The sequence below is a fragment of the Marmota flaviventris genome, chromosome 1, assembly GCF_047511675.1.
Source record: "Marmota flaviventris isolate mMarFla1 chromosome 1, mMarFla1.hap1, whole genome shotgun sequence".
NCBI classification, from domain to species: domain Eukaryota; kingdom Metazoa; phylum Chordata; class Mammalia; order Rodentia; family Sciuridae; genus Marmota; species Marmota flaviventris.
Genome location: NC_092498.1, coordinates 113,143,446 through 113,169,331, shown reverse-complemented (window position 1 = coordinate 113,169,331; position 25,886 = coordinate 113,143,446). Strand labels below are relative to the sequence as shown.

The 25,886-nt window shown below is 44.2% G+C and overlaps 2 protein-coding genes across 3 annotated transcripts in view; one reads left to right on the top strand and one right to left on the bottom strand.

Moving 5' to 3' along the window:
* Zmat5 (zinc finger matrin-type 5) overlaps positions 1 to 9,973 on the bottom strand; it is a 30,504-nt gene extending 20,531 nt beyond the window's left edge. For both annotated transcript variants that reach the window (XM_027956040.3, XM_027956041.3), the window contains exon 1: positions 9,887 to 9,973. The gene's annotated coding sequence lies outside the window, so the exon portion shown is untranslated. The remainder of the gene's footprint in view (positions 1 to 9,886) is intronic.
* Positions 9,974 to 10,276: 303 nt separating this feature from the next.
* Positions 10,277 to 12,797, top strand: Uqcr10 (ubiquinol-cytochrome c reductase, complex III subunit X). Its single transcript, XM_027956033.2, has 2 exons — positions 10,277 to 10,472; positions 12,538 to 12,797. The coding sequence occupies exons 1-2, from the start codon at positions 10,323 to 10,325 to the stop codon at positions 12,580 to 12,582; spliced, it is 195 nt and encodes a 64-aa protein (XP_027811834.1). The 5' UTR covers positions 10,277 to 10,322; the 3' UTR covers positions 12,583 to 12,797.
* The last annotated feature ends 13,089 nt before the right edge of the window (positions 12,798 to 25,886 follow it).

Sequence of the window (25,886 nt, the reverse complement as noted above, 5' to 3'; positions counted from 1 at the left end):
TCAGTATCCATAAGGGATTGGTTTCAGGACCCTCATGGATATCAAAATCCTTTGATGTTCTAGACCCTTGTATAAAATGGTATATTTGCATATAACCTACACAGTTTTTTCCACATACTTTAAATCATCTCTAGAATATTTATAATACCTAATACAATGTAAAAGCCATGAAAATGGTTGTACTATATTGCTTAGGGAATAATGATGAAGAAAATCTCAGTGTTTTGACAGAAAGGACCATGGATATAAAGCAACAACATACAGTAAGTGCGCAAGAATGGAGATGTAGGGCTAGAGCTGAGTGGTAGAGCCCTTGCCTAGCATGTGCAAGGCCCTGTGTTCCCCCAAACTACTTCGGTTAATGGTATCACCCAGGTACTCATTCCCTCACCCACTTGGTAAACACACCCTGACGCCAATTTAAAACTGTGATCAGCAGGGTACCATGGTACACACCTATAATCCCAGCTACTTGGAATGCTGAGGCAGGAGGATCACAAGATCAAGGGCAGCTAGACCCTTTCTCAAAACAAAAATATGGAAGGCAGGAAAACACAACTGCAAAGTCCATGCCACAGACCCCTGGCCCCTCTTACATCTGGCTGTTTTCTATAGCATGTCTCCTCACATGCTGATCACTGTCCTGAGGACCTGCTTCCTCCACTAGCACACAGGCTTCTCATGGGTGGAGCTGTCTGTCCGACTGCTGCTCCCTAGCACCTGGAACAGGGCCTGGCCTACTCCAGGGCCCCCTGCTGCTTGTGCAAAAGTTAAGGACTCCCACTCTCTGCTCAATGCCAGTACTTCCCAGGCCCTCTTCTCAACCATCTGGGTATAAAGATGAGGAGCACGCAGGAGAGACAAGGAAAGCCCCGAAGTTCTCTCACTGCCACCTAGCTTCATCTCACAGGACGTCTGTGTCCACCAGAGCCCTGGCCTGCTCCACTGTGCCGTTGCCCATGGAACCTGGTCTACTGACTTAATCCTCATTTGGCTATCTCCTGGCACCTGATTTCAGCCCTCTGGACTCAAAGAAATGATGACCTACTATTTGAGACACTGAGGGGAAGAATAGGGAAGAAAAGAGACTGGGGGTGCGGTGAGGGGAAATCACTTCAGATTTGTTTAATCCTCATCAAGTCCTCTGAGTAGATAGCGTGGGGTCCATTTTGCAGATAAGGAAATAGCCTCAGAAATACTTCTAATCTACTCACAGCCATGGGCAGGAGAGATACAAAATAATGGTAAGAAGTAGTATCAATAACAATGATGCTTGTACCAGTACTAATGTCTTCTCTTGAATTCTGGGTTAGCAATGCTGAGAACCCCCATTCCGTCTCTTGGAGTCTTCATCAAATGTCGCAAAGGTACATGCTGGAGGTCCCACCGTCAAGGCACCCAGAGCCAACATTCATTCTTGGGTCTGGCGGACCCCAGAGCCCATTCTCTTCCTGCCCCACTATGAGGCTGCTGCAGGGCAGACATTTGTACTTCATCATTCTCTTGGTTCACTTATTGTATGCATCTCAGGGACAGAGCTGGCTTTGGCACAGGGCTAAAATAAGCCAACAGCTCGGCCTTGGCCAGGGGCTGGGATGCACACTGTAATTATCCTGGACTTGTGCTCACCACACGCTGCCCTCAAGCTCACCTGTCATTTCTTCTAATTATGGCACCACCAGAGTCCAGGTAAACAGTAAACCACAGCCAGAGGACAGCTTTATTGCACACCCACTAGGAGCACGGAAATGTCCCGGTGCCACGTATGTCTGCCGTCTGGAGTTTGATGGCAACAGAATTGCCCTGTGGGGGTGGCCCATCAACAGCCTGCTCGGGCCCCTGCTCCAACAGAAGTGCCAAGAAAATGCAGATGTCTTTCCTGACAGGAGCTCCCATATGTTAGGGGCATCCTTCAGATGTCCCAGTGTTTAACTGCAACTACACAGCTTTCTCATTCTGACCTTGTTTGGATGTTTGCTTCCTGCCCATTTGGGGTGAGGTGCTTCATCTTATTCATAGCAGTCTAAGGTAGTGGGAGCCCCACCCACAGAAATTTCGAACTCAGCAGGTCTGGGATAGGGCCAGGATCTAAGCAGGCTAATTCCAAAATCCTCCGAGCAATGCTAGACTAGGGTGGCAGATGACAGACTGGAAAACAGAGAGGGTGACAGTCTCCTGAAGTCACGCAGACCACCCTGGTCTAGCCTTAGAAGTTATTTTTCCTTAAACACAGATAGTCCTCAACTTACAATGGTTCAGCTTTGGATTTTTTACTTTATAATGCAGTACGACGCTGGGCTCCAGCGGTGCACCACAGCTCCCAGTCAGTGCTGCTGGCACAACAGGAAACGACCTGACTCTACACTATATACTGTGCTGCAAAGCTGGGAGGCTTGGTAGGTTAGTTGTATCAAATGCATTTTTTTTTGGGGGGGGTATGGTGCTGGGGATTGAACCCAGAGGCTCATGAATGCTTGGCAAGTGCTCTAACCTTGAGCCACACTCCCAGCACTTTAAATGCATTTTTGATTTACCATATTTTCAATTTACAATGGATGTATCAGGAGGTAACCCCACCGTAAGTCAAGCAGTATCAACCAATCCAGGTCTGAATTTCATCCCTGACACTCTCTGACTGTATAAATCTCAACAAACTAATCACCCTTTGCATCTCATCTGGAAGACAGGAGTAATAATGCTATTCTAAAAGATGACTATGAGCACTCAGTCATGAGTGCTGGGTGCTGAGCACAGTTTCTGGCACACAAATGGTGCTCACTGTGCATTTGTGGAGATGGCAGCCAGGCTCCATGGCCCCCAGGGATCCTCCTTCCTGATTTTTCCACTTTGTATGATCCCTCAAGAGCTGCATCAGAGTTAGTCTGTGTGAGCAAGAGAAGAGAGGTGATGGTACGCCATTTCCATGGGCAGGTTATAAAACACACTGCAGCTTCCTTCTCAGTGTCTTTCTCTGATCACTTTATCTAGAGGACATCAGCTGCCACATGGTAAGCAGCCCTATGGTGAGAGGAACTGAGACCCCTGCCAACAGCTGAGTGTTACAGTTCAGATATGTGGTGTCCCCCAAAAGCTCATGTGTTAGTGCAAAAAGTTTAGAGGTAAAATAACTGGCTTATGAAAGCCTTAATCTCATCACTGTGCTAATCCACTTAAGTGGATTAACTGAGTAATAACTGTAGGCAGTAGGGTGTAGCTGGAGGAGGTAGATGACTGGTGGTGTGCATTTGGGACTCATATTTTGTTGTTGAGTGGAGCTCGCTCTCTGCTTCCTGACTCTCATGTCCTGAGCTGCTTTCCTCCTTCACATTCTCCCACCATGCTGCTGTTCTGCCTCATCTTGGGCCCAGAGCAATGGAACTGGTTGTCTACAGACTGAGACCGCTAAAGCTGTACGCCCCAAACTTTTCCTCCTCTAAAATTCTTCATATCATGTCTTTTGGTCACAGCAATAAAAAGGCTGAGTATAATAGTGAGAAAGCTTGAAGACCCTCCCAAATTCCTGATCCTAAGAAACAGCAGGAAATAATGAATGTTTGTTGTTTTAAGTCATTAAGTTTTGGGGTAATTTGTTATGTGGCAGGAGATAACCAATACAGTGGTATAAATGAATTAAAAAATTAAGATCTGTTGCAGCTACAGGAACAAAGAGCTCCATATCCCAAAACACCCCTAAGTCAAGTCAAAGGAGGCCCCTGTCCCCACTCCCACATGCACAACCCCAAGGTTCCACGGGTCCCTTTTCATTCATTCATTGACCAGCCAAACATTTGCTCAGCACTTTATCTCTGCCAGATAATGGTTCACATCTCACCACAGAGGCCCTGCTCTCACAAAAATGTAGACTATGTGCTGGGGGTAGCAGACAGATACATCCCTGATACCCTGTACCAAGTAGGCTCACTTGGTACCACTTTGGGCCCAGTAGTACCAAGTGAGCACCTGTATCCAATTCCTCTAAGACACTGCAACTTCCTTCTCAGTGTCCTTCTCTGATCACTTCATCTAGGGGACGTCAGCTGCCACATGGTAAGCAGCCCTATGGTGAGGCCCATGTGGAGAGGAATGATCAGAAACAATCACAAAATTCTTGGATACAGATTGAGTATCCCAAATATGAAAACCTGAAATCCAAAATGCTCCAAAATTCAAAACTTGGAGAACTGATATGATGCTCAAAAAGTTTCATATTTCAGGTTTTCAGATTAGGGATGCTCAACTGTTAAAGTTTATGCAAATAATCCAAAATCTTAAAGATTCTGAAATATGAAATGCTTCTGGCCTCAAGTATTTTGGATAAGGGATACTCAATCTGTACCCCAATGAGCAGAACAAATGTAATTTATCCTAAAACAGAAATCTAATGTACAGCAATAGGAAGAGAAGTTATCCACTGCTCACTAAATGCTAGGCACTTAGCCACTGCTCAGTCTTGCATGAGGTGGGGACAAGGGTTTAAAGATGATGTACACAAAGCCTGAGATGTCAATTCTGTTGTTATTCTCATCTTACCCTGAAAAAAAAAATTGTGGCCATAGAAAGCTCACATTTGGGGTCTGGGGATGTGGCTCAAGCGGAAGCGCGCTTGCCTGTCATGCATGCGGCCCGGGTTCGATCCTCAGCACCACATACAAACAAAGATGTTGTGTCCGCCGAGAACTAGAAAGCTCACATTTGGCAAGGATCAAGAGTAGGGTATGGTGGGCTGGGATTGTGGCTCAGTGGTAGAGCGCTCACCTAGGATGGGTGGAACCCGGGTTCGATCCTCAGTACCACATAAAAATAAAGGCATTGTGTTGTGTCTGTCTATACCTAAAAAATATATATTAAAAAAAAAAAGAGTAGGGTATGGGCCAATCAGTTCAATGATACCCCATACAGCTATTAAAAAGGCAAAAGCCAGGCACAGTGGCACATGCCAACAATCCCAATGACTGGAGTGTGAGGCAGGAGGACAGGAAATTTGAGGCCAGCCTGGTCAACTTAAAGAGACCCTGTCTCAGAATAAAAAATAAAAAGGGCTGGGGATATCGCTCAGTGATACAGCACCCTAAGTTCAATCTCTAGTACTTAAAAAAAAAAAATCAAGTCAAAGGAAATATTTCTTCATTTAAACAACTGTTCATTCTATATTGTTAAATGAAAGCAATAAATAAATAAAATGGCTCATTATCACATAAGTATGTACAATGATACTACTGTTTTAAGGAGAAAGACTCCTCTTCCCATATATACAACGACTAGAACAGACACAATATTTACCGTGCTTATGTCTGGGTAATAGGATTACATGTGGATTTTTTTTTTTCATTTTGTGTTTTTCCACTTTTCTAAGCAGTTTCTACATTTAGTTGTATTGTTTTAAAATCTGAAATCCCTTAAAAAATGTGGATGCTGGGGATGTGGCTCAGTGGGAGAGCTCTTGCCTAATATATATGAAGCCCTGGCTTTGATCCCCAGCAACACACACACACACACGAGAAATCTGCCAGGCAAGAATAAATCCTATTCCTTCTCCCTCCCTCAGGAGACTGCCAGGGATGGTTCCAGGGACCTGATTTGCCTGAATAAATCAGTTAGGTTGTTAGGTTTGGTGGTTGAAAGGGACAGAATAGACAGTTCCCTCGGCTTCTGGCTGAAAACTGACAGGGTAAGCCCTGATATTCCAACTCAACCTGGCCTAGCATGCCCCAAGGCCCAGTGAAAAGTTGGCTGAGCCCAAATCTGGGCTCCAGGGACTACAGGCTGAAGACAAGAGTTTCTCATTAGATAGTTACAGGTCCCAGGAGCTCAGTTTCCAAATAGGAAAGATAAAAATAGTCTGGAAGAGACTTCTAAAAGAGATACATGGACTTAGAACTGCCTTGTATCCTCCTCCTTCTGCTCCCAGTCTGGGCTTCAAATACCATCTGACCCTCTGTTACCACTGTTCCTGCTGTCCAAGTCAAATCCCACCCCTTCACATCTGGACCAGCCTCCTCAGTTTACCCCACCTGGGTTGCATCAGATCAACTCTCTTAAACCACCCCTGCTCAAAATTTTCCATGTCCCACAGGGGGGAACCATTTTAAAAATGAAGTCTTCAGGGATGGGCATGTAGCTCATCAGTAGAGTGCTTCCTAGCATGCATGAGGCCCTGGGCTCAATCCCCACCACATTTCTCCTGGGTAAGGGTCAAGCCCTCAGAAATCCTGAATTAACAGATCTGGAAGGGGACTCAGAAATGTGCATTTTAACTAGTAAGTCTAGTATCCCTAGTAAGGATCTTCTAAGAAAGAAAACCCTGTAGGAAAGAATCTCCCCTTGACTCCCAAAGGCAGTCTATGGTGGGGAGTCATTCCCAGTAAACATCCCCAGCCCTGGATTTGTGTCCCAGCAGACAGAAATCAGTCTGATTACAAATGAACTCAGCTCACTGAAATGGTAATCTCAATGAGATGCAAAGCACAACTTACAGAGTAAGAAATTATTTTCTACTGGATAAGTGTCTTGTCATATACTCCAGAAAAGTTCTGAATTGAAAACAGAGGTGGAAGAGTAAATCAAGTTCACCGAACTAAGGTTCCTGAACTAAGTCTAGTAAAAATCAGCATGTACTTGGTATTTAAAAGTATCCTAGGCGTGGTGGTGTATGACTGTAATTCCAATGACTTGGGAGGCTGAGGCAGGAGGATTCCAAGTTCAAGGCCAGCTTCAGCAACTTACTAAGCCCTAAGAAACCTAGTGAGACTGTGTCTCAAATTTTAAAAAGGAAGGCGGAGCTAGGGATGTGGCTCAGTAGTTAAGCACCCCTGGGTTAAATCCCCAGGACCAAAAGTATCTGTAATACTGCTTGGCATTGTGGTGAACACCTGAAATTTCAGTAACTCAGGAGGCTGAAAGAGGAGAATCACAAATTCAAGGTCAGCCTCAGCAACTTAGCAAGACTCTGTTTCAAAAAATAAAAAGGGCTGAAGATGTGGGGATGTAGCTCAGTGGTAAAGCACCCCAGGTTCGATCTCCTAATAAAAAAAAAAAAAAGTATCAGTAATATTGAAAAGAATTTGACATTAAATATTTAACAGATAAGCAGTGTGATTCTGATTTAAGGTATAAAAGTTAAAATGTACAGTTAAGTAATTGATATAATATATGTCAATAATTGATATTAGACTTGTGATTTTAGTTTGAGAGGTTAGCAATAATTGGAACACTGGCTGTCTATTAGAATCACCCGGGATGCTACAAAGGTTAGTTAAGGAAGCCCCCATATTCTGAGTTCATGTCAGACAAAGAGCCTATATTTTTTAGACAGACAAAAGCCACTGACAAGAGAATTTTACTAAGTCTGTAAAAAGTATTAAATTGTATACAAGAACTTGAAATTCAGTATGTTTATAAGTTTAATTAATCAGATTTTCTAGTAACCAAGTATCCTTGGGGATATTGAGCTTGTTAGGTTATACATCTAAGTACTTAAAAAGAAAATCAAATATATTAAATTTATAAATGGAGTTAAAATGTTTAAGGGAATGTAATTAAGCTGCAAATAGGGCTGAGTGTTTAAAGGAATTTAGTTTGTTAAACTTGAGATCAAACATCAAAGGAAAAGTGAAGGCCATTTTTCTTACTTTTCTAGATTTATGTACAGAATAATAATTCCTAAGTTGAAAGTGATGGCTTAAAGATAATTAGGTTTTTAAAAACTGTTATTCTGGCCAGGTGCAGTGGCACATGCCTGTAACCCAAGAAGCTCTGGAGGCTGAGACAGGAGAATCCTGTGTTCAAAGCCAGCCTCAGCAATGGCGAGGTGCTCAGCAACTCAGTGAGACCCTGTCTCTAAATAAAATACAAAATAGGGCTGGGGATGTGGCTCAGTGGTTGAGTGCCCCTGAGTTCAATCCCCAGTACCAAAAAACAAACGTGATATTCTGCCGGGCCTGGTGGTGCATGCCTGTGATCCCAGTGACTAAGGAGGCTAAGACAGGAAGATTGCAAGTTCAAGGCCAGCCTCAGAAACTCAGTGAGGCCTTGTCTCAAAATAAAAAAATAAAAAGGGCTGAGAATGTAGCTCAGTGGTGAAAGTGCACCTGGATTAAATCTCCAGTATCAAAAAATAAATAAATAAAAATTGTTATTCCAAAATGAGAATTTCAGTTTAAAAGATTAAAAAAAATTAAAAAAACAGGAGAATAAGCCATATCTTTCACTCCCGGGGTTCTTCCCTATTCATCCCACCTAAAATAATTGCCTCTGAACTGTCCATCAGCCAGGTTTGTTTGTTGCAGGTGATTAGCAAGAAGTAAGTAATCTTTTCCTTCAGGCTCACTACTTTCTGCCCCAAGGAGTTACCAGGATGCGTTGCAAATAGTAAATAACCACTTTAACGATAACTCATCCCAGATGTAGAGCATTTCACACTTCACCTAACCAGGGATTACAGTTACTTCCCCTACTCACAGTCCCATGGGGATTGAGTCCAGAGGCACTTTACCACCATCACTGAGATACATTCCCAGCCCTTTTCAGTTTTGATTTTGAGACAGGATTTTGCTAACTTGCCCAGGCTGTCCTACAACTTGTGATCTTCTTGCCTCAGCCTCCAGAGTAACTGGGAATATAGGCATGGGCCAATTAACTGTTGCTCTTTACAGATGAATTAAATAGGGCCAGAAGTCCAGACCTGATTAAGGTCACAAGTAAGAGCCAGGGCCAGGCTTGAAGTCTGGTCCATGGTTTTGAATGCCCCTCCATCCTGATGGCTCCTATCTCAGGCTCATATGTCTCTAAACTTCAGAGAGAGAGACCTCCACTCGACTGTGACATCTCCACTTCCGATATAAACGGAATGTGGTTAAAGCAGAACATAAGATCATTCCCATTGATTTTTAAGTCATTTTGTGGTCAAAATTCCATTTCTCTTTCCTGCACACATCTGCCAGTTGTTCTGTCTGCCCTATTCCCTAAAGTAATAAAAAATCGGTTTCTCTAATCCACAACCTAATCTAAATCATCATCATCCTTCAACTGATCCCCAGAAATAATTTCCCCTCTTCATTCATTCTCCCTAGAGCATCCAGAACGATGACATTAAAATATGAATTAGATCTTGCAGCATTCTTGTTTAAAACCCTTCAATGGTTTATTAATGCAAGTAAGAAAAAAATAAGACTTCTTACCATGGGTTGCAAGGCTAAACTGAGCTGATTCCAGCCTACCTCTTCATAGTCTATCCTATTTTCTTTAAAACATCCCAGGACTGCAGTCACCCCAGGGCCTTTGCACCAACATTTTCCTGTGTGACCCTCTACTATAATCATTCAGGACTCTTGTCAACTGTCACCCTCGAGGCAGCCACCCAGGCAAAACTCCCACCACCACCACTACCTTAAACATCCATTCTCTTGTTTTTCAAAGCACTATTTTGTTAACTGTCCCCTCCCCATCTGCCTATACAAAGTAGATTGAGCGCCCCTAGCTCAGGGCCTTCTTCACAGCGGAAAACGTTTGAGAAATACACTTTACCCCCAAAGCCCTGTTCTTTCTACTCCAAAGAAGCTCTTTCTAGTCCCAGGTCGCCTGCATTCTTGGATTCGAAGCCCAGAAGTGAGAAGAGAAAGCGCATTCGAGTCCTTCCTTCCCCTGAGGCCAGGCTGAACAGCTTGGCCCCAAGACCCTAAGGACTTTTGCCAGCTCTGGGCCTGCACTTGGGGCAGGCAGTGGCGGAGAGACAGATGGGGTCCCGGAAGCTCAGTTCCCTTAGACTTTTTATCCCTCCCCATGCCAGGAAATGGCGGGACGCCCAGATTTAAACGCAAGAGCACGAGCCTTCTAGCTGGGGAAAGAGACTAACTAGATCTCGCCCCTCACGTCCAGCCAAAGAAGGTACCTCGCTCCGCGGGGCTGGACGGCTGCGGGCTCCTCCTCCAATGCCCTCGAGTCGCGCACTGCTTGATGGTATTCGTAGTCCTTCCTTGGGCCCCACCCTTCCCAGAAAGCTTCGGGAAGTCAAGCCGAGACAGAGTGAGAGGAGGTGGGGAACACGAGGGCTTCTGGGAGTTGTGGTTTAAAATATTCAAGCATCAAGGAAGGACTGGGAAAAAAACTGGGTAATAAATATTATCAAATTTGGGCTATGGGGACCTGAATTTCATGAGATACTTTTTTCTCCTGTGCATGTTATTAGTTACCTCCAGGGTTCAAAACGACGAGTATGTCTATTCATAGGAACCACAAATCCCAGAAAGCGTTGCACGTGGAGGCCTTTGGAGAGCGAGGTCGGCCTCGGCGCAGGCGCGGTGGCTCAAGTTCGGCTGTGAGGAAACATGGCGGCCCCGGCGCTTACTGCGAAGTTGTATTCCCTGCTGTTCCGAAGGACTTCCACTTTCGCCCTCACCATCGCGGTGGGCGCTCTGTTCTTCGAGCGCGCCTTCGATCAAGGCGCGGACGCTATCTACGAGCACATCAACGAGGGGGTGAGGGCTTGAGCCATGCTGACCTTGGGTCCGCTGAGGGGTGACGGTGGGAGTGGAGGTGGGACGGGGCTCAGTCTGTCTTCAACTGGAGAAGGGCAAACCATAGGCATCTTTTGCTGAGAGACTGATATCCCCCCTCCCGGTTTGGTGGGAATCCTAAAACGATGAATGAAATCCATAGACCCCATTTTGCAGGGGTTGCAAGTGTTGATAATGCCCCACCTCACGTGCCCACACGTCCATTTGCAGGAAACTAAAACCAGGTTAGAGCGAAGGATTTACTAGGACCCCACCGTCAGTAAGTCAGTTGCAGTTCCGAGCTGGAACCCGGACCCTTGTCTCCTGAAGGTGTCAATAGCAGATTGAAACAATCGTGAAAAGGACATCTTAGACGCCGTGGTTGACCTTTTAAAGATTGCTCTTTCAGTTCCCAAGGTGTTCCACGCCGGCAACGTGGTATTTATGACTAAAAGTAGGGCCTAGCTGGGGAGCAATATTGGCCATATTATATTCTTATATTGTGTGCGTGTACGAATATATAACAACAAATCACCATTATGTACAACTATAGTGCACTAACTTGAAAAAATGTGGAGAAAGAAAAAAAGAGTGGAGGCTAGGAAATAAAAGAGCCTATCTGGGAGTACTGGGCCTTGTCATTTAATAAGGGTACTATTAAGTTGGACAAGTTGCTTAACTTCTCTGAGCTTTAGTTTTATCTAAAATAGAGATCATAATAGTAACTACTTCAGGGAATATAGATCTAGTGTCACAGTGCCTGATAGGTGGTACCACTGAAAAACAGCATTTATTACTTTCCTAGAAAGTAAGGAAACAAGAAGGCAACCGCAACACCTTTTTAGATTTGCTGTGTACCAGATGCTGTGCTAGGTTCTGTGCATGTTTTATATCATCAAATTGTGACTGTACTGGAAAAGGCCTGGTGCAGATAGTCCTGTTCACCATTTCCCTGTGTTTTTAATTTGAGGCTGTATGCATCTACAGTCTAGGAAGGCTCTGTCCACCAATGCCAAACTGCCCAAGGCCAGGACAATTTCCTGCCCACATGAAAGTGTTGCTGCTGCCCCATCATTAAAAAAAAAAAAAAAAAGACTAATTTATTTCAATTATGGTTGGACACAATACTTTTATTTTTATGTGGTGCTGAGGATCAAACCCAGTGCCTGGCACATGCTAGGCAAGTGTTCTATTGTAAGCATTTCCATAGGTCATCCCCACTGATCTGGAAAGGCATCTAAGTATGCTGTCATAACCCACCTATTTTCCTGTACTTTTAAGAATGATAATCTCGGGGCTGGCGATGTGGCTCAAGCGGTAGCACGCTCGCCTGGCATGCGTGCGGCCCGGGTTCGATCCTCAGCACCACATACAAACAAAGATGTGTCCGCTGAAAACTAAAAAATAAATATTAAAAATTCTCTCTCAAAAAAAAAAAAACAATGATAATCTCAGTCAGTTTAGGTTGAGTAAACAAAACTCAATGTAAAACATTTGGGAACTGTGCATGTAGGACAGTAGTACCTGGGAGTCAAAGAATGGAGACATCTTTTAGGCTTTTTTTTAAAAAAAAAACAACAAAAAACCACGGATTGAACCCACAGCATTTAACCCACTGAGCCACGTGCCGAACCTTTTTTTATTTTTTATTTTGAGATAGGGTCTCGATAAGTTGCTGAGGCTGGCTTTGAACTTGCAATCATCCTGCTTCAGCCTCCTGAGCCATTGGGATTACAGGCACGTGCCACCACACCTGGCTTCCAAGCTGTTTCTTAATAATTGTGTTCTTTGGAGCCATTCTCTTAATATGTGTTTCCATTCCCTGTAAAAGTAGGATTGTCCATTCCAGCTTCAAAGTATTTTATAAATATTTAGAATTGTGTGTCAAACCTAGTGTTGCTTCCATTCTGCCCACCACAGCTGTACATTTTTAATCAGACCATGATACTGGTTTCTCTCAAGTTTGTTTTAGTTGCTTAGTTTGTGGAGTAGTTGTAAAATGTGAGAGCACAGGTTACAGTTTATGGTTCTTGTCTTTTAAATGCAGAAACTTTGGAAACATATCAAGCACAAGTACGAGAACAAAGAGTAGTTTCTCACCTCCAAGGAAATGAAAGGACCAGATCCACCCACCAGCTGTTTGCCCAGAACTGAGGCCTCAGCCTGAAGATGATTCTCAAGTATTCTTCAGGGACTGCCGGTAGCTGTTGGCAAGAAATGGCTCCACCTGACAAACAGACTCTTTAACTTCTGCCGGGTTTGAAGTGTGTTTAGAGTCATCCGCAAATAAATGTAAATTGTCCTTGAGACCTGCTTCTGCACTGGGTGCTTTTGTTTACCTGATCTTTACTTGTCAGTTAAAGCCCTTTGCAAATACCTAAAGGACAGACTCCACCACATACTCCTCCACGTGGAGTTTTCCATTAACTTCCAAAGAATTCTGGTTTTCAGGACAGCCTGAGTTGGAGATATTACCTTCAACATTGGCCTCAAAACTGTTAGTTACATTCTTAAGTCTCACAGAGGTGACCTTACTCTCTTGGCCATAGGAAGCACTGTGGCCTCTGGGGGAATAGAGATTGGCCTTGGGGCCTTTAGCCAAACCTGCCTCAGTCTTTAGTCTGCCTTTTGCTGAATTTATTGGTAAGCTGCTGGGGCAGGGCCTCCTGTCAAAGTTCCACTGAGGAGTTCAATTTATTAGAATGCTTAGTTGGGTTTGAATTCCACTCCAGCAGTTCTAGCTGGGTGGACCAGTGGCACGTACTTGACCTTGCTGAACTTAAGTTTCCATATCTTTAAAATTAAGATAATACAAATACCTATTGCATGTGGGTTTTGTGAGTTTTAAAGTACTTTAATGCAGCTGGGGAAGTTATAGATGCTGGTAGTTGGAGGAAACTGCTTGCAGAGACAAGGTTGCTAAGGACTAGAAAAACCTGAGCATTCTGCTTGAAACCTGGAGCAATAGGAATGTAAGGAAGGGGAATTCAAGGAACATTATCTGGTCATTAATTCAAAAGTTTGGGTAGCCACTGTGCTAGCAGGAGGTTTTGGGAAAGTAGCACATGGGGCTTGAATTCCCACAGGGCGAGATCGTATAAATGCCATCCTACATGATTACAGACTGGGGCAAAGGTTGGGGAACAGTGCATTGTAACTGAGCCAAGACCTGGAGGTGATAAGGCTGAGTCACTTAAGTCGGTATTGGAGGCAAAACAGGAAGTAGCAGGTTTGAAGGCACCATATTGAGGAATGGATTTACTTAAGCCTGGGAGGCTGAAGGTGATTGGAAGTGATCATTCAGGACCTGATGTGTCAGTGAAGATTCTGGATTTTGCAAAAATTAAACTGAAAATGGCTTAAGCAAGGGAGCAATAAGTTCTGTTTTATTAAAAACCTCACTCTGGTAGGGCGGGATGATTACATTGGAAGCAGGTGGGAGAGAAGCATCTACCTAGGAGGCCAATGCCCTGCTGTTAGTTAAAGCTCATGGCTATAAAGAGACCTTGAAAACTGAGCACTCTGGTTTGGGGTGGCAGTGGAGAACACTGAAAAGTGTAGAACTCCCTGTTTTTATATTTGGGAAACTGCTTGGCCTGGGAAGGAAAATGACTGACCTGGTAAATGTTATCACCTTGAATCTAGAATGATTTAACCAGACAGAGCTAGATCATCCAGAATCTTCTCTGATGGAAGAACATTCAAATCTCCACCCATACAGAGGTAGAAGAGATCCTAGAAATATTTGTTCTACCTAAGGCATATTTTCATGAAGTATAGGCCTAGAGAAATTGTCCTGCCAAAGATGGTACAGCTCTGGGTTCAAATCAAGACCTGAAATAGAGCCTCGTCTAAGATTTCATTTCTTTATTTTCTGCAGCACAGGGGGTAAAACCCAGGGCCTCACACATGCTAGGCAAATGCTCCACCATTGAACTAATATCCTCAGCTCTAGTCTGACTTTTAAGAATGATTTCAGTACCAGCACTGTGGTGCAGGCCTGTAATCCCAGCAACTTTTGAGGCTGAGGCAGAAGAATTACAAGTTTGAGGTCAGCCTCAGCAACTTAAGAAGACCCTATCTCAAAATTTAAAAAGAGGTCTGGGGATGTAGCTCTATGGTAAGAGTGTTCCTTGGTTCAATCCCCTGTACCAAGAAAAATAAAAAGCGATTTTGGCATCATGTAGAGTATAATTCTGGACGTGGAAGATTGCCACTTTGCCCAAAGTGTCAGGCAGTGTGCTGGTAAAAAACAAAGCAATGAACATGTTTGAAGAGTTATCCTGTTATTCTACAGTAGGTAATGATGAGCTTTCAAGTGGGGCACATTCCCAGACTCAGCCCAACTAGCAAGTATATCCATAAGATGCCCCATTATTTGTCACCAGCATTTCTAGGCTACTGTAGTGTGTGTGCTCTTTCAATAAAAGATGAACACTAAAATTATAATTAACCCTGTTTTATGTATTGTCTTAGAAGAACCATGTCCTGCCAAAATTCAGGTCTACCTAGAAAGTTAAAACGTGACCTTTTTGGAAATAGGGTTTTTGCAGATGTAATAAGATGAGGTCATACCATTGGGATAGGCTTTCAATCCAATGACTGGTGTCCTTATATGAAAGCCACGTATGCCACAGGTATGGTAGTGCATGCCTGTAATCCCAGTGACTCAGGAGGCTGAGGCAGGAGAATCACAAGTTTGAGGTCAGCCTTGGCAACCCAAGAAGACCCTGTCTCAAAATAAAAAATAAAAAGGGCTGGTGTCGCGACCCCTCGCCGGCAAGGGAAAACACGACACAGGATTCTTCTTGATTAAAGTATCATCTTCTAGTGACACCCCCCCCCCCCCCGACACCCCCCCCCCCCCCCAGAGCCCAAGCATAGCCTAATAAAGCCTCCCGCATACCAATCTTAAGCCGCCACGTGGATCTTTCTCATAGGGTGGTCAGGGATTGCGTGCCAACTCTCCATAAAAGGAGTTGTTTACCACAGGCCTCAGTGGAAGCCGGCGCCATCTTCTAATGGCGGACACGATCTATAACAATGGCTTACCACAGGCTGGGGCTATAATTCAGTGGTAAAACACCCCTGGGTTTAATCCCCAGTGCCAAAAGAAGAAAGAAAACAAAAAATAAGGAAAAAATCACCTAAAGATACATCTAAATATGGAGATAGAGAAGGAATTACGCCACCTTTGGCCAAAGATTGTCAGCAAACACCGTGAGCAGGGAAAATGGCAAAGGAAGATTCTTGTCCTAAGACGTTGGAGGGAACATGGCCCTACTGACACCTTGATTTTAGACTTCTAGCCTCCAGAACTGTGAGATAATAAATTTCTATTGTTTTCAGTCACCTAGTTTGTGATAATTCATTATGGTAGCCCTAGGAAACCAGTACATCTATCAAATTGTTCAAATTAAAAAATAGTATTGTGTTTGGTGGCCCAAGCCTATAATTCCAGTGACTTGGGAGTCTGAGGCAGGAAGATCACAAGTTTGAGACCAGCCTTAGCAGCTTAGTGAGGACCCAAAGCAACTTAATAAGACCCTATCTCAAAAAAAATTAAAGGTGTTGGGTATGTGGCTCAGCAGCAGAGCACCCCTGGGTTTCAATCACTGATGCCAAAAATAAAAATTCTATCTAACCTTACTGAGAACATGAACAAATAGCACTTACGTACCACTAGCAGGAGTGTATGACAAGTACCATCTTGCTGGAGGGTATTTTATTCATACATATTAATCTTTTTCCTTCCTTTTTTCCTTCCTTTCTATCAGGGATTGAACCACCGAGCCACATCCCCAGCACCACCCTTTTCTATTTTAATATTTTATTTAGAGATAGGGCCTCACTAAGTTGCTGAGGCTGCCCTTGAACTCTTTTTTTTTTTTAAAGAGAGAGAATTTTTAATATTTATTTTATTTATTTATTTATTTTAGTTTTCGGCAGACACAACATCTTTGTATGTGATGCTGAGGATCGAACCCGGGCCGCACGCATGCCAGGCGAGCACACTACCGCTTGAGCCACATCCCCAGCCCTGCCCTTGAACTCATGATCCTCCTGCCTCCCAAGCTGCTAGGATTACAGGCGTTCACCACCCGGCTCAACCATACATATTAAATTTATTTTTATGTGGTGCTGAGAATCGAACCCAGTGCCTCACATGCTAGTGCTCTACCACTGAGCTACAACCACAGCCCCTGTACATATTAACCTTAATACACATATCTTTAACCCTAAAATTCCACTTCTGGCAAATTTCCCTCAACACACACAAAGTGCATATCCCCAGCTGTTCATCATAGTGTTGAGGGGAAATGCTATACCATTATTCCAAATGACAGCCATTTAAAACATGGGAGAAAAAGTCAACAAATATAGTAAAGTACCAACTATCTTATTCCCTTCCGGCTACTATAACAAAATACCATATGCTGGGTTGCTTATAAACAACAGAAATTTATTTCTTATAGTTCCAGAGGCTGGAAGTTCAAGATCAAGGCACTAGCAGATTCAATGTCTGAGAAGGGCCAAAGTCTTATTGCATCTTCTCATTGTGTCTATATGGTAGAAGGGACAAGACAGCTCCCCAGGGCTTGTAGGAGCACTAATCATATTCAGGAGGGCTCTGCCCTCTTGATCTAATCATTTTCCAAGGGCCCCACCTCCTGATTGTACCACATTGTGGATTAGGTTTCAATATATGAATTTGGGGGATTCAGATTATAGCATCAACCTAACTAACCAAAGAAACGGTCTTCCACATCAGGAAGAAAAACACGATTAGGGCTGAGGGTGAGCTGGATATTAGAATGCTTGTATAGCATTCATGAAGCCTTGGGTTTGATCCCCAGGACTGTAAAAAGAAGAGAAAGCATGACTAACTCAATAGAAACTAGGCCAAATGAATAAAGAAATGAATAGATAGTCAATCAAGACAGGAACTACAAATGACCACAAACATGAAAAGATGCCCAGTTTTACTAAACACACACACACACACAAAATGAAATACTATATTTTTATTGGCGCAGGCCTGTAACTACAGCTACTCAGGAGGCCAAGGCAGGAGGATCACAGGTTCAAGGCTGGCCTGAGCAACATAGCAAGATCCTGTCTCAAAATTAAATTTTTTATAAAAAGGGATGGGGATGTAACTCTGTGATAGCATGCATGAGGCCCTGTACAGCCAAAAATAAAGCACATTTTTTTGCCCATCAGATTGACAAAGATGAAAAAGATGACTACTAGAACAATGGTTTGGGGAAGGGACTTCCACAATTTTATTTTTATTTTTTACAGTGGTGGGGATCAAACCTAAGGCCTCACACCTGCTAGGAAAATACTCTATCACTGAGCTACGTCCCAGTTTGCAATATATTCTTTCTTTTTGACTCTGAAATTTCACTTCTGGGAAACTATCCTCAGAATCACATATGTACATGCTCGCGCGCGTGCGCGCGCACACACACACACACACACACACGCACACACACACACAAAGAGTCACGGGGGCATTGTTTGTAATTAAAAGAAAAAATAATGAAGTGGCTAACTAAAAAGTAGATTCACACCATAGAAATCTATATAGACATTAAAAAAATTGAGGTGATGGTAAAAAACGATTAAGTGGGAGGAAATCAAACTGTAAAATGGAGTGTTTAGTTGTTTAGTCCCATTTGTGTAAATCCATACACAGTGATAGGTGCACACAAAAATTCTGTGAGATGCACCAAACTTCACAGTGGTTAGCTCTCAGGATTTCAAGGGACTTTCACTTCATACAACAGATTTCTTTCTTTTCTTTTCCTCCCCCCTCCCTTCCTCTTTCTTTCTTTCTTTCTTTCTTTGTACTGGGGGTTGAACCCAAGGGTGCTGAACCACTGAGTTACATCCCCAGCCCTTTTTATTTTTTATTTTGAATCAGGGTCTCTAAGTTGCTGAGGTGGCCTCGAATTTATGACCCTCCCACTTCAGCCTCCTGAAGTGCTGGGATTATAGATGTATGCCAATATGTCTGGCAAGATATTTTTCCTGTGACAAGCAGATATTGATCTTCTAATTAGAAAATATTTTATAAAAATGAAAACAGATAAGTAAAAAATGATTTCATCAATCCCAGCAGCTCAGGAGGCTGAGGCAGGAGGATTGCAAGTTCAAAGCCAGCCTCAGCAAAAGCGAGGCACTAAGCAACTCAGTGAGATCCTGTCTCTAAATAAAATATAAAATAGGGCTGGGGTGTGAGTTCAGTGGTCTAGTGCCCCTGAGTTCAATCCCTGGTACCAAAAAAAAATTAGTCAAATGTTCACAGAATACTCAAGAGATATGGTTAAGTAGGGGGAAAAAAAATGCTGCCTCAAAAGGAAAAAAAAAAAAAAAACAAGCCAGGTGTGGTGGCACATGCCTGTAATTCCAGCTGCTCTGGAAGCTGAGGCAGGAGGATTACAAGGCCCTAAGCAATTTAGCAAGACTCTACCTTAAAATACAAAATAACAAAGGCCTGGGGAGGACTGGTGATGTGGTTCAGTGGTTAAACACCCCTGGGTTCAATGCCCAGTACCAGGAAAAAGGGGGTGGTGGGGCTGGGGTGGTGGCTCAGTGGTAGAGCACTTGTCTAGCACGTGTGAGGCACTGGGTTTGATCATCAGCACCACATTAAAAAAAATAAATTAAATTACTGTGTCCATCTACAGTTTACAAAAAGGCCTGGGGATTTATGTAGCTCAATGGTAAACTACTGCTGAGTTCAATCCTTAGTACAAAAAAAGAAAATAGAAAAAAATTTGAAATGCTTACACCAGATTGTTAACAGTAGTTAGCTTTGGGCAAGTCAGCTTTCTTTTCCATTGTATTTCTTCAATTTCTAGGTTTTCTGCATCAAGCATGTATTGTTTTTGTAGTGCTGAGTAAATAAGTTAAAAGAGAGCTGCCCCGAGAAAGAGCAAACACAGAACTGTGAAATGTGAGCCCCAACCCTGGCTCCAGGCCTGGAACCCCAGCTGCCTGGCTCAGGGTTCCCCTTCCTGAGATCCAGTGATGTCCTTGGGTGGCACCTCCAATGTGAGCTAGGCCTCCCCAGAGCTCCCTGGACAGGTCTGCCATGCAGGTAGGGAAGCAAGGATTAACACCCTCCTCCTCAGACTGGCACCAGGAAGCTGTTCATTACTAGAAAAAAGATCTGTCTCCCAGGCTCAGCCTGAGTCATTTCCTGGAGCCAAAAGCTGGGACAGTCTTTGAAGTTATAATGTCCCCAGCACCTCCTACCTGCTCCCCAGGGTAGGGGCATTATATAAACACGTGGATACCGTGAAAAGCAAGTTCCAGAAGGTCTCTGAAATCCTCTTCTGAGGAATTGGCCTCCTGTAGAGCTCTGTGTAAGCAGGATCACCCGCTCATGTCTCAGTCCCCAACTTTACTCATGTTCCAAAATACCTCTCCAGGGGCTAGGATTGTGGCTTAGCGGTAGAGCGCTCGCCTAGCACAAGTGCAACCCGGTTCGATTCTCAGCACCACATTACAAAAATTAAAAAGGCATTGTGTTGTGTCCATCTACAAAAAAAAAAAAAAATTCTCTCTCTCAAAAAAAAAGAGTCTTACAAAATACCTCTCCAAACTGAGACTGTCACACAGTGATAGAGCGCTTGTCTAGCATGTGCGAGGCCCTGGTTCCATTCCCAGTGCTGCAAAACAACAACAGAACTCTCTTCAAATTTGTGAAAACCGGGCTGGGGATATAGCTCTGTTGATAGAGTGCTTGGCTTGCATGCACAAGGCCCTGGGTTCAATCCCTAGCACGGCACCCAAAAAAAAGTTTGTAAAAGCCATTCATTCATACATTAATTCAGCTGGTACATCTTTATTGAACGCCTATTCTACCTGGCACTGTTCTAGGTTTCTGCTCTCTTAGAGCTTACATTCTGGTAGGGGAGACAAGAAAATAAGAATTTTAGTAAATGTCAGAGCTATGAAGAAAATAAAACTGAGTAATGTAAGGAGGGATCAGGTTTGAAAAGCAATATTAGATGGTAGTCAGGAACAAGTTCTCCATAGAGATGAGATTTGAATAGAAATCTCCACTGGGCAGAAGATGAAGAATAGGCACATTCTGGGCTGGGATTGTGGCTCAGCGGTAGAGCGCTCACCTCGAACGGGCGGAACCCGGGTTCAATCCTCAGCACCACATAAAAATAAAGGCATTGTGTTGTGTCCATCTACACCTAGAAAATAAATATGAAAAAAAAAGAATAGGCACATTCTGAGAAAAAAGAACAGAATGTGCCAAGGACCTGAGGTGGGCATGAGCTTGTAGTCCCTGAACCAAAAGAAACAAAGGAGTCATAAAGAGGCTCAGGAATTGTGCAGTCTTGTAGGTCAAGCTAAAAGAGTTTGGATTTTATTTTAAGGAAAATGGGCAGGCCCTCGGGCTAGGGTTGTGGCTCAGTGGTAGAGCACTTGCTTGGCATGTGTGAGGCACTGGGTTCAATTCTCAGCACCACACATAAATAAATAAATAAATAAAATATAGGCTCATTGATAACTAAAAATATATATATTTAAAAGAGAAGTAGAAAGGACAGCCCTTGGAGGGTTTGGTTTTTTTTTTTCCCCCAACAACTAACATACGAGTTCAATCATTGTACAAGTGCTTTGCACTTTACCTCTCATTTAGTTTGAACAATAATTCAAAAGATCATATTATTCATCCCACTGAATACTGTAGTGTAAAGAGCACTGATTTTAGAATGGACAGTCCTGAGTTAGAATCCTCAAAATTCACTGGCTGTGTGAACCCAGGCAGGTGGCTTACCCTCTCTGAGCCTGTTTCCTTATCTGTAAAAAAAAGTGATAGTGCACAATGGCAGCTATGATGCTTGTTATTTCTGGAGACCCTTGTTATTTCTGTCATCTGGGAGGGGTATCAAAGGGAGTAGGTAAACTCTGTACAGTAAGTTTCCACCCAGATACCTGCTTAAGTAATCCAGTCAGAGGTTACCCTGAAAACTTCCGGAATTTTGGGGATGCCTGTCAAGACCCAAAACTTTTTGGCTCTTGGGTTATCCTGGCAGAGCAAAGAAAGAAGGCAGGCAGGCCCAGGCCTTGGAACATTTTTAGGCTTGTACACCGCTCACATCTTGAGATTGTCCTGGGGAGACACAGGATGCTCCCTATTCACAGCCTGGGCTCCTGGGGGATGGATTCTGAGCTCGGGGTCGGTGTGCAGTAAGCTTGGTAGGCAGCGCTCTTACATTGTGTAAGGAAAGGGAGAGAGGGAGAAGCAGAGGGCAGTGTCAGACAGAGGCCTCAGGAGACCCTGAAAGTCTTTAAAGCCCCCACGGGAGGTCTCACTGGAGGCTGCCGTCCAGGAAGCCAGCTGACCAGGGCAGCTCGGCCAGTCCCTAAGGGGGCTGAGGCCAGCCTGCAGGCTCCACCTCCAGCACTGGGGTGATAAATCCTTCATCCCAAGGGAGCATGGGCAACAGATCTGACCATCTGCCACACCTCCTCACTCCCTCCACATCTTTCTTAGGCCCACATCATGCGTCAACCTGCATCTGCTTTCTGAGCATTTCTGAGTGAAGCCTGTCCTTGTCCTGGAGAGGAGGAGCAGCAGACTGGACTGACTGGAGTGTCGGCAGTAAGCATGGGCTGTGGCCCTGCGGGGAGCCCACCATGCCAGGGGGGGGCCTGAGGTGCACGGAACCAGCATCGAGGCAATCCAGGGTGCCCGACATGTCACCCTGTGGCATTGCAGCTGGGACAGTGTGGGACACCTATTCCACACAGCCCTGCAGCCCTGAACCTCCAAACATCTACCATCTATGGGACCTCAACCTCCTGGGGAGCTGGGATTGCAGGCCAGCAGCAAAACAGCTGGCTGGGGCTGGGGCTCAGTGGTAGAGCACTTGCCCAGCACATGTGAGGCGCTGGGTTTGATTCTCAGTACCACATAGAAATAAATGAATGAAATAAAGTTTCATCAACAACTAAAAAGACTATTAAAAATTTTTTAAAAAAGAAAGAAAAAGAAAACTGAAGTGAGACAGACCTGAATGGAAGTTCAGACTCAACAGTTAACCAATAGCATCAGTTCTTTTTCCAAGCCCTATTTAGCATAAATTTGGACCAATAGCGTTGACCCAGTTGCTATATAAACCCGTAGACTAGCCCATTCTAGCAGCAACCCCATCAGGTGCCCCCTGACCTTTCGAGAGTTCTGTCTCCTTTCTTCCCACATGAATAAATCCCACTCTTTTGTACTCAGTCTTTCAGGTCCATGATTTTTTTTTTTTTTTTTGCAAGACAAGAAGCTGGAAGGAAGATGGTGTGAGCTTCTGGGGTCTGCTGCACCCCTGCCATTCAGAGTTGTGACATGTGCCTCTATAGTAGTGTAGTAGAGAAGAATCTGGCTGCAACTCTTGGAGCCGACAATGGCAGGCATTCCCTGCCTTGTTGAGCAACTAAACTACAACAGGCTTTCTCTGCTGCAGAGTCCTGAAGCTTATGCAGATCCCACCCGCCAGCAGAAGAGAAGAATCTAGATTCAATTTAAACTCCGGTTACACAAAATGTGGGAAATAAAGGCAACAAGATATATTTTGACTTATTAAATTCCCCAATGTTTTTGTTTGTTTGTTGGGGTACCAGGGTTTGAACTCGACCACTGAGCCCCATCCCTGGTCCTATTTTGTGTTTTATTTAGAGACAGGGTACAGGGTCTCACTGAGTTGCTTAGGGCCTCACTTTTGCTGAGGCTGGTTTTGAACTCAGCCTCAGCCTCCCGAGCTGCTGGGATGACAGACGTGCACCACCACTGCTGACTTATTTTGTTTTTTTAATGAGTATAATACCCATGTGAGCAAAGATATGGGAGATTGTCTCAAATCTCTGGCACTGGAAAACCCATTCAACATTGGCAATCTCTCCCTCTGGAGGTGGCCCACATTCTCCCTTGAATATGTATCTACCTTCCTGAATAAACCTGTCTATGCCTCTGGGGGAAAAAAAATTTAGCCCTGTAATTTTTTAGTGGTACAGGCCTGTAATTCCAGTTTCTAGGAAGGCTGAAGCAGGAGGATCACAAGTTCAAGGGCATCTGGAGCAACTTAGTGAGATCCAGTCTCTAAATAAATAAGGGCCAGGATGGAACTCAATGGTAGAGCCTTTGTCTGGCATGTGTGAGGCCCTGGCTTCCATCCGCAGCACCGCCACAGGAAAAAAAATTGACCCCACAATTCTATTTCTAAGAATTTAAATTTATCCTGAGAAAATATAATCATGGATGTGGCCAAATACATAGCCGGGAGGCTCTTCATTGTTGTCTTATAGCAAATAATTAGAAACAACCTAAATGTACAACACTTACAGCATGGTACAATAGAAAGCGGGCAAGTCATTAACAAGATGTAGAGGAGAACTGGGAAAAATGTCCCCAGTCTGATTAACTGAATAAATGATGATAATTGCATGTGTAGTGTGATCCCATTTTTGCAGAACACCAATGTGTATATTCCTTTTTTTTTTTTTCCAAACAGTGCTGGAAAGATAAGCACTCTAAGCCTAACAGTGACTATTTCTATATGGTGGGATTATCAGTGTTTTTTTTTTTTTTTTCTTTGCTTATTTGTAGGAACCATACCCAGCATGTTACTGCTTTTGTAATAAGAGGCAAAAGCAATGTAAGTTATTAAAGAGAAATAGATTCCATCCCATTACTCAGTCAGCCCTTCCAAAAACAAGGGGCAAGGACTGTCCTACAAATGAGTTTGAAGTCTTCCCGAGGAAGGGACAGAAATCAATGAATTTTAAATGTCTGAGAGATGCGCGTAGCTGGAAGGAATACAAATTCCTTGGGCAAGATGGAGGTGACGGAAGCTGCTTGAGGGATAGAGAAGGACGAACACTCTGTACCAGGGCAAGCAACCAGCACACACTGAAGATCACACACACAAAAATAGCTGCCTTCTCTGGGCACTCACCCAGGCCCAGGCCTGAGCCAGGTGCTGTAAATGTACTCTGTGTCTCTGGATCTGCATTTCTGGTGGGCGCTGCTCTTCCTTTTATTTTATAGGTGGAAAATGAGGCTCAGAGAGGTTAAGTGTCTTGCCCACAGTAACACAGCTAGCGGAGAGCCAAATGCAGGACAGTTGGTTGATAGGCTACTACTGTTCCATACCAGGTAAAAATCATATTTCTCTTTTCAGTGGGACCTTGGCCTGAGAGGCTTGAATTTAGATACAGACTGAACTGCCAAGGGCAGACTCCAGCCAGCACCAAGGACAAGGCAATGATGGAATGTAGGGGAAATGTTGGCTGGAAGCCATCAGTGGACAGTCCATGCTGACCGCCTTCCTGCTGCTCCCTGTCCCATCCTCCTTTCCAAATTCCTGCACAGAATCATCTCTGATGCTCTGGACACTTCCTTTCCATGGCACCTCTGTAAGGCTGCCAGGCCAACGACCCTGCTCACATACCTTCTGTGGCTCCCCACTACTTATAAGATCAAGTTCAAATTCCTTAGTCTGGACAGGCAGAGGCTTCTTCAAAACTCACTTTTCAAACCTGCCAAATAGGGTCCTTGCTGTGCCTCCCTGGGCTCTGTCCTTTTGGACCGAGGCAGTGAATGCCTGAGTTAGAATCCTGGTCCTGCTAGTCTCCAGTTGGGGGATCTTGGGCAGGTTGCTTCCCCCTCTTGAAGCCTCGGTTTCCTTGTCTGGAAAATGAACCATAACAATAACAACGCTTCTCTGGGTGGCCGGGAAGGTACATAATAGGGCTTGCAATATCTTAGAGCAAGTCTATTGGGGCGGTTTTATTATGTTAGTTCAGTGAAGGAATTAACCGGGGCCCCCTGCACAGTCTTCAGGGACCAGTGCCTAATTAGCATACTTGATCCACAGAATGCAGGCAGAGCACTTTGGGGATGACTGTGCAGCTGAATCATCCAAGTGCCTCCCCCTCATTGTCCCAGCTGCTTTAAAACCGTGTCCCTGGCATCCTTTCCAGCCCTCTGAGGCCTGATCCCATTCCCGTGTTCTCCTTTGTGTCCCTTGGCAGTGTCATGTTCAGCGTCTCTAACACTGTTTTAAACTCCAGCAGCTTCGTGTCCCCCTCAGGCGGCCCTTATCTTTTCCCCACACCTTTCGCTGTGTAACTGAGTCCTCTTTGCTTCCCTCCGTCCTGATGTCTGAGCAGATTTCTGACTCCCTCTTGTACAGGCCTCCAACAGTGAGGGCCACCTCCTGCCCTTAGACTGCAATTGCACATGATGCTTAACGTCCTTATCTCATTAAGCTTTCCTAATGAACACCTTCAAACTGAGCCCTCTGAGGGGCATTCCTTCCCCCCCACTGATAAGAGAGGCTATGGCAAAGTGGAAATTAGGGAAATATATTA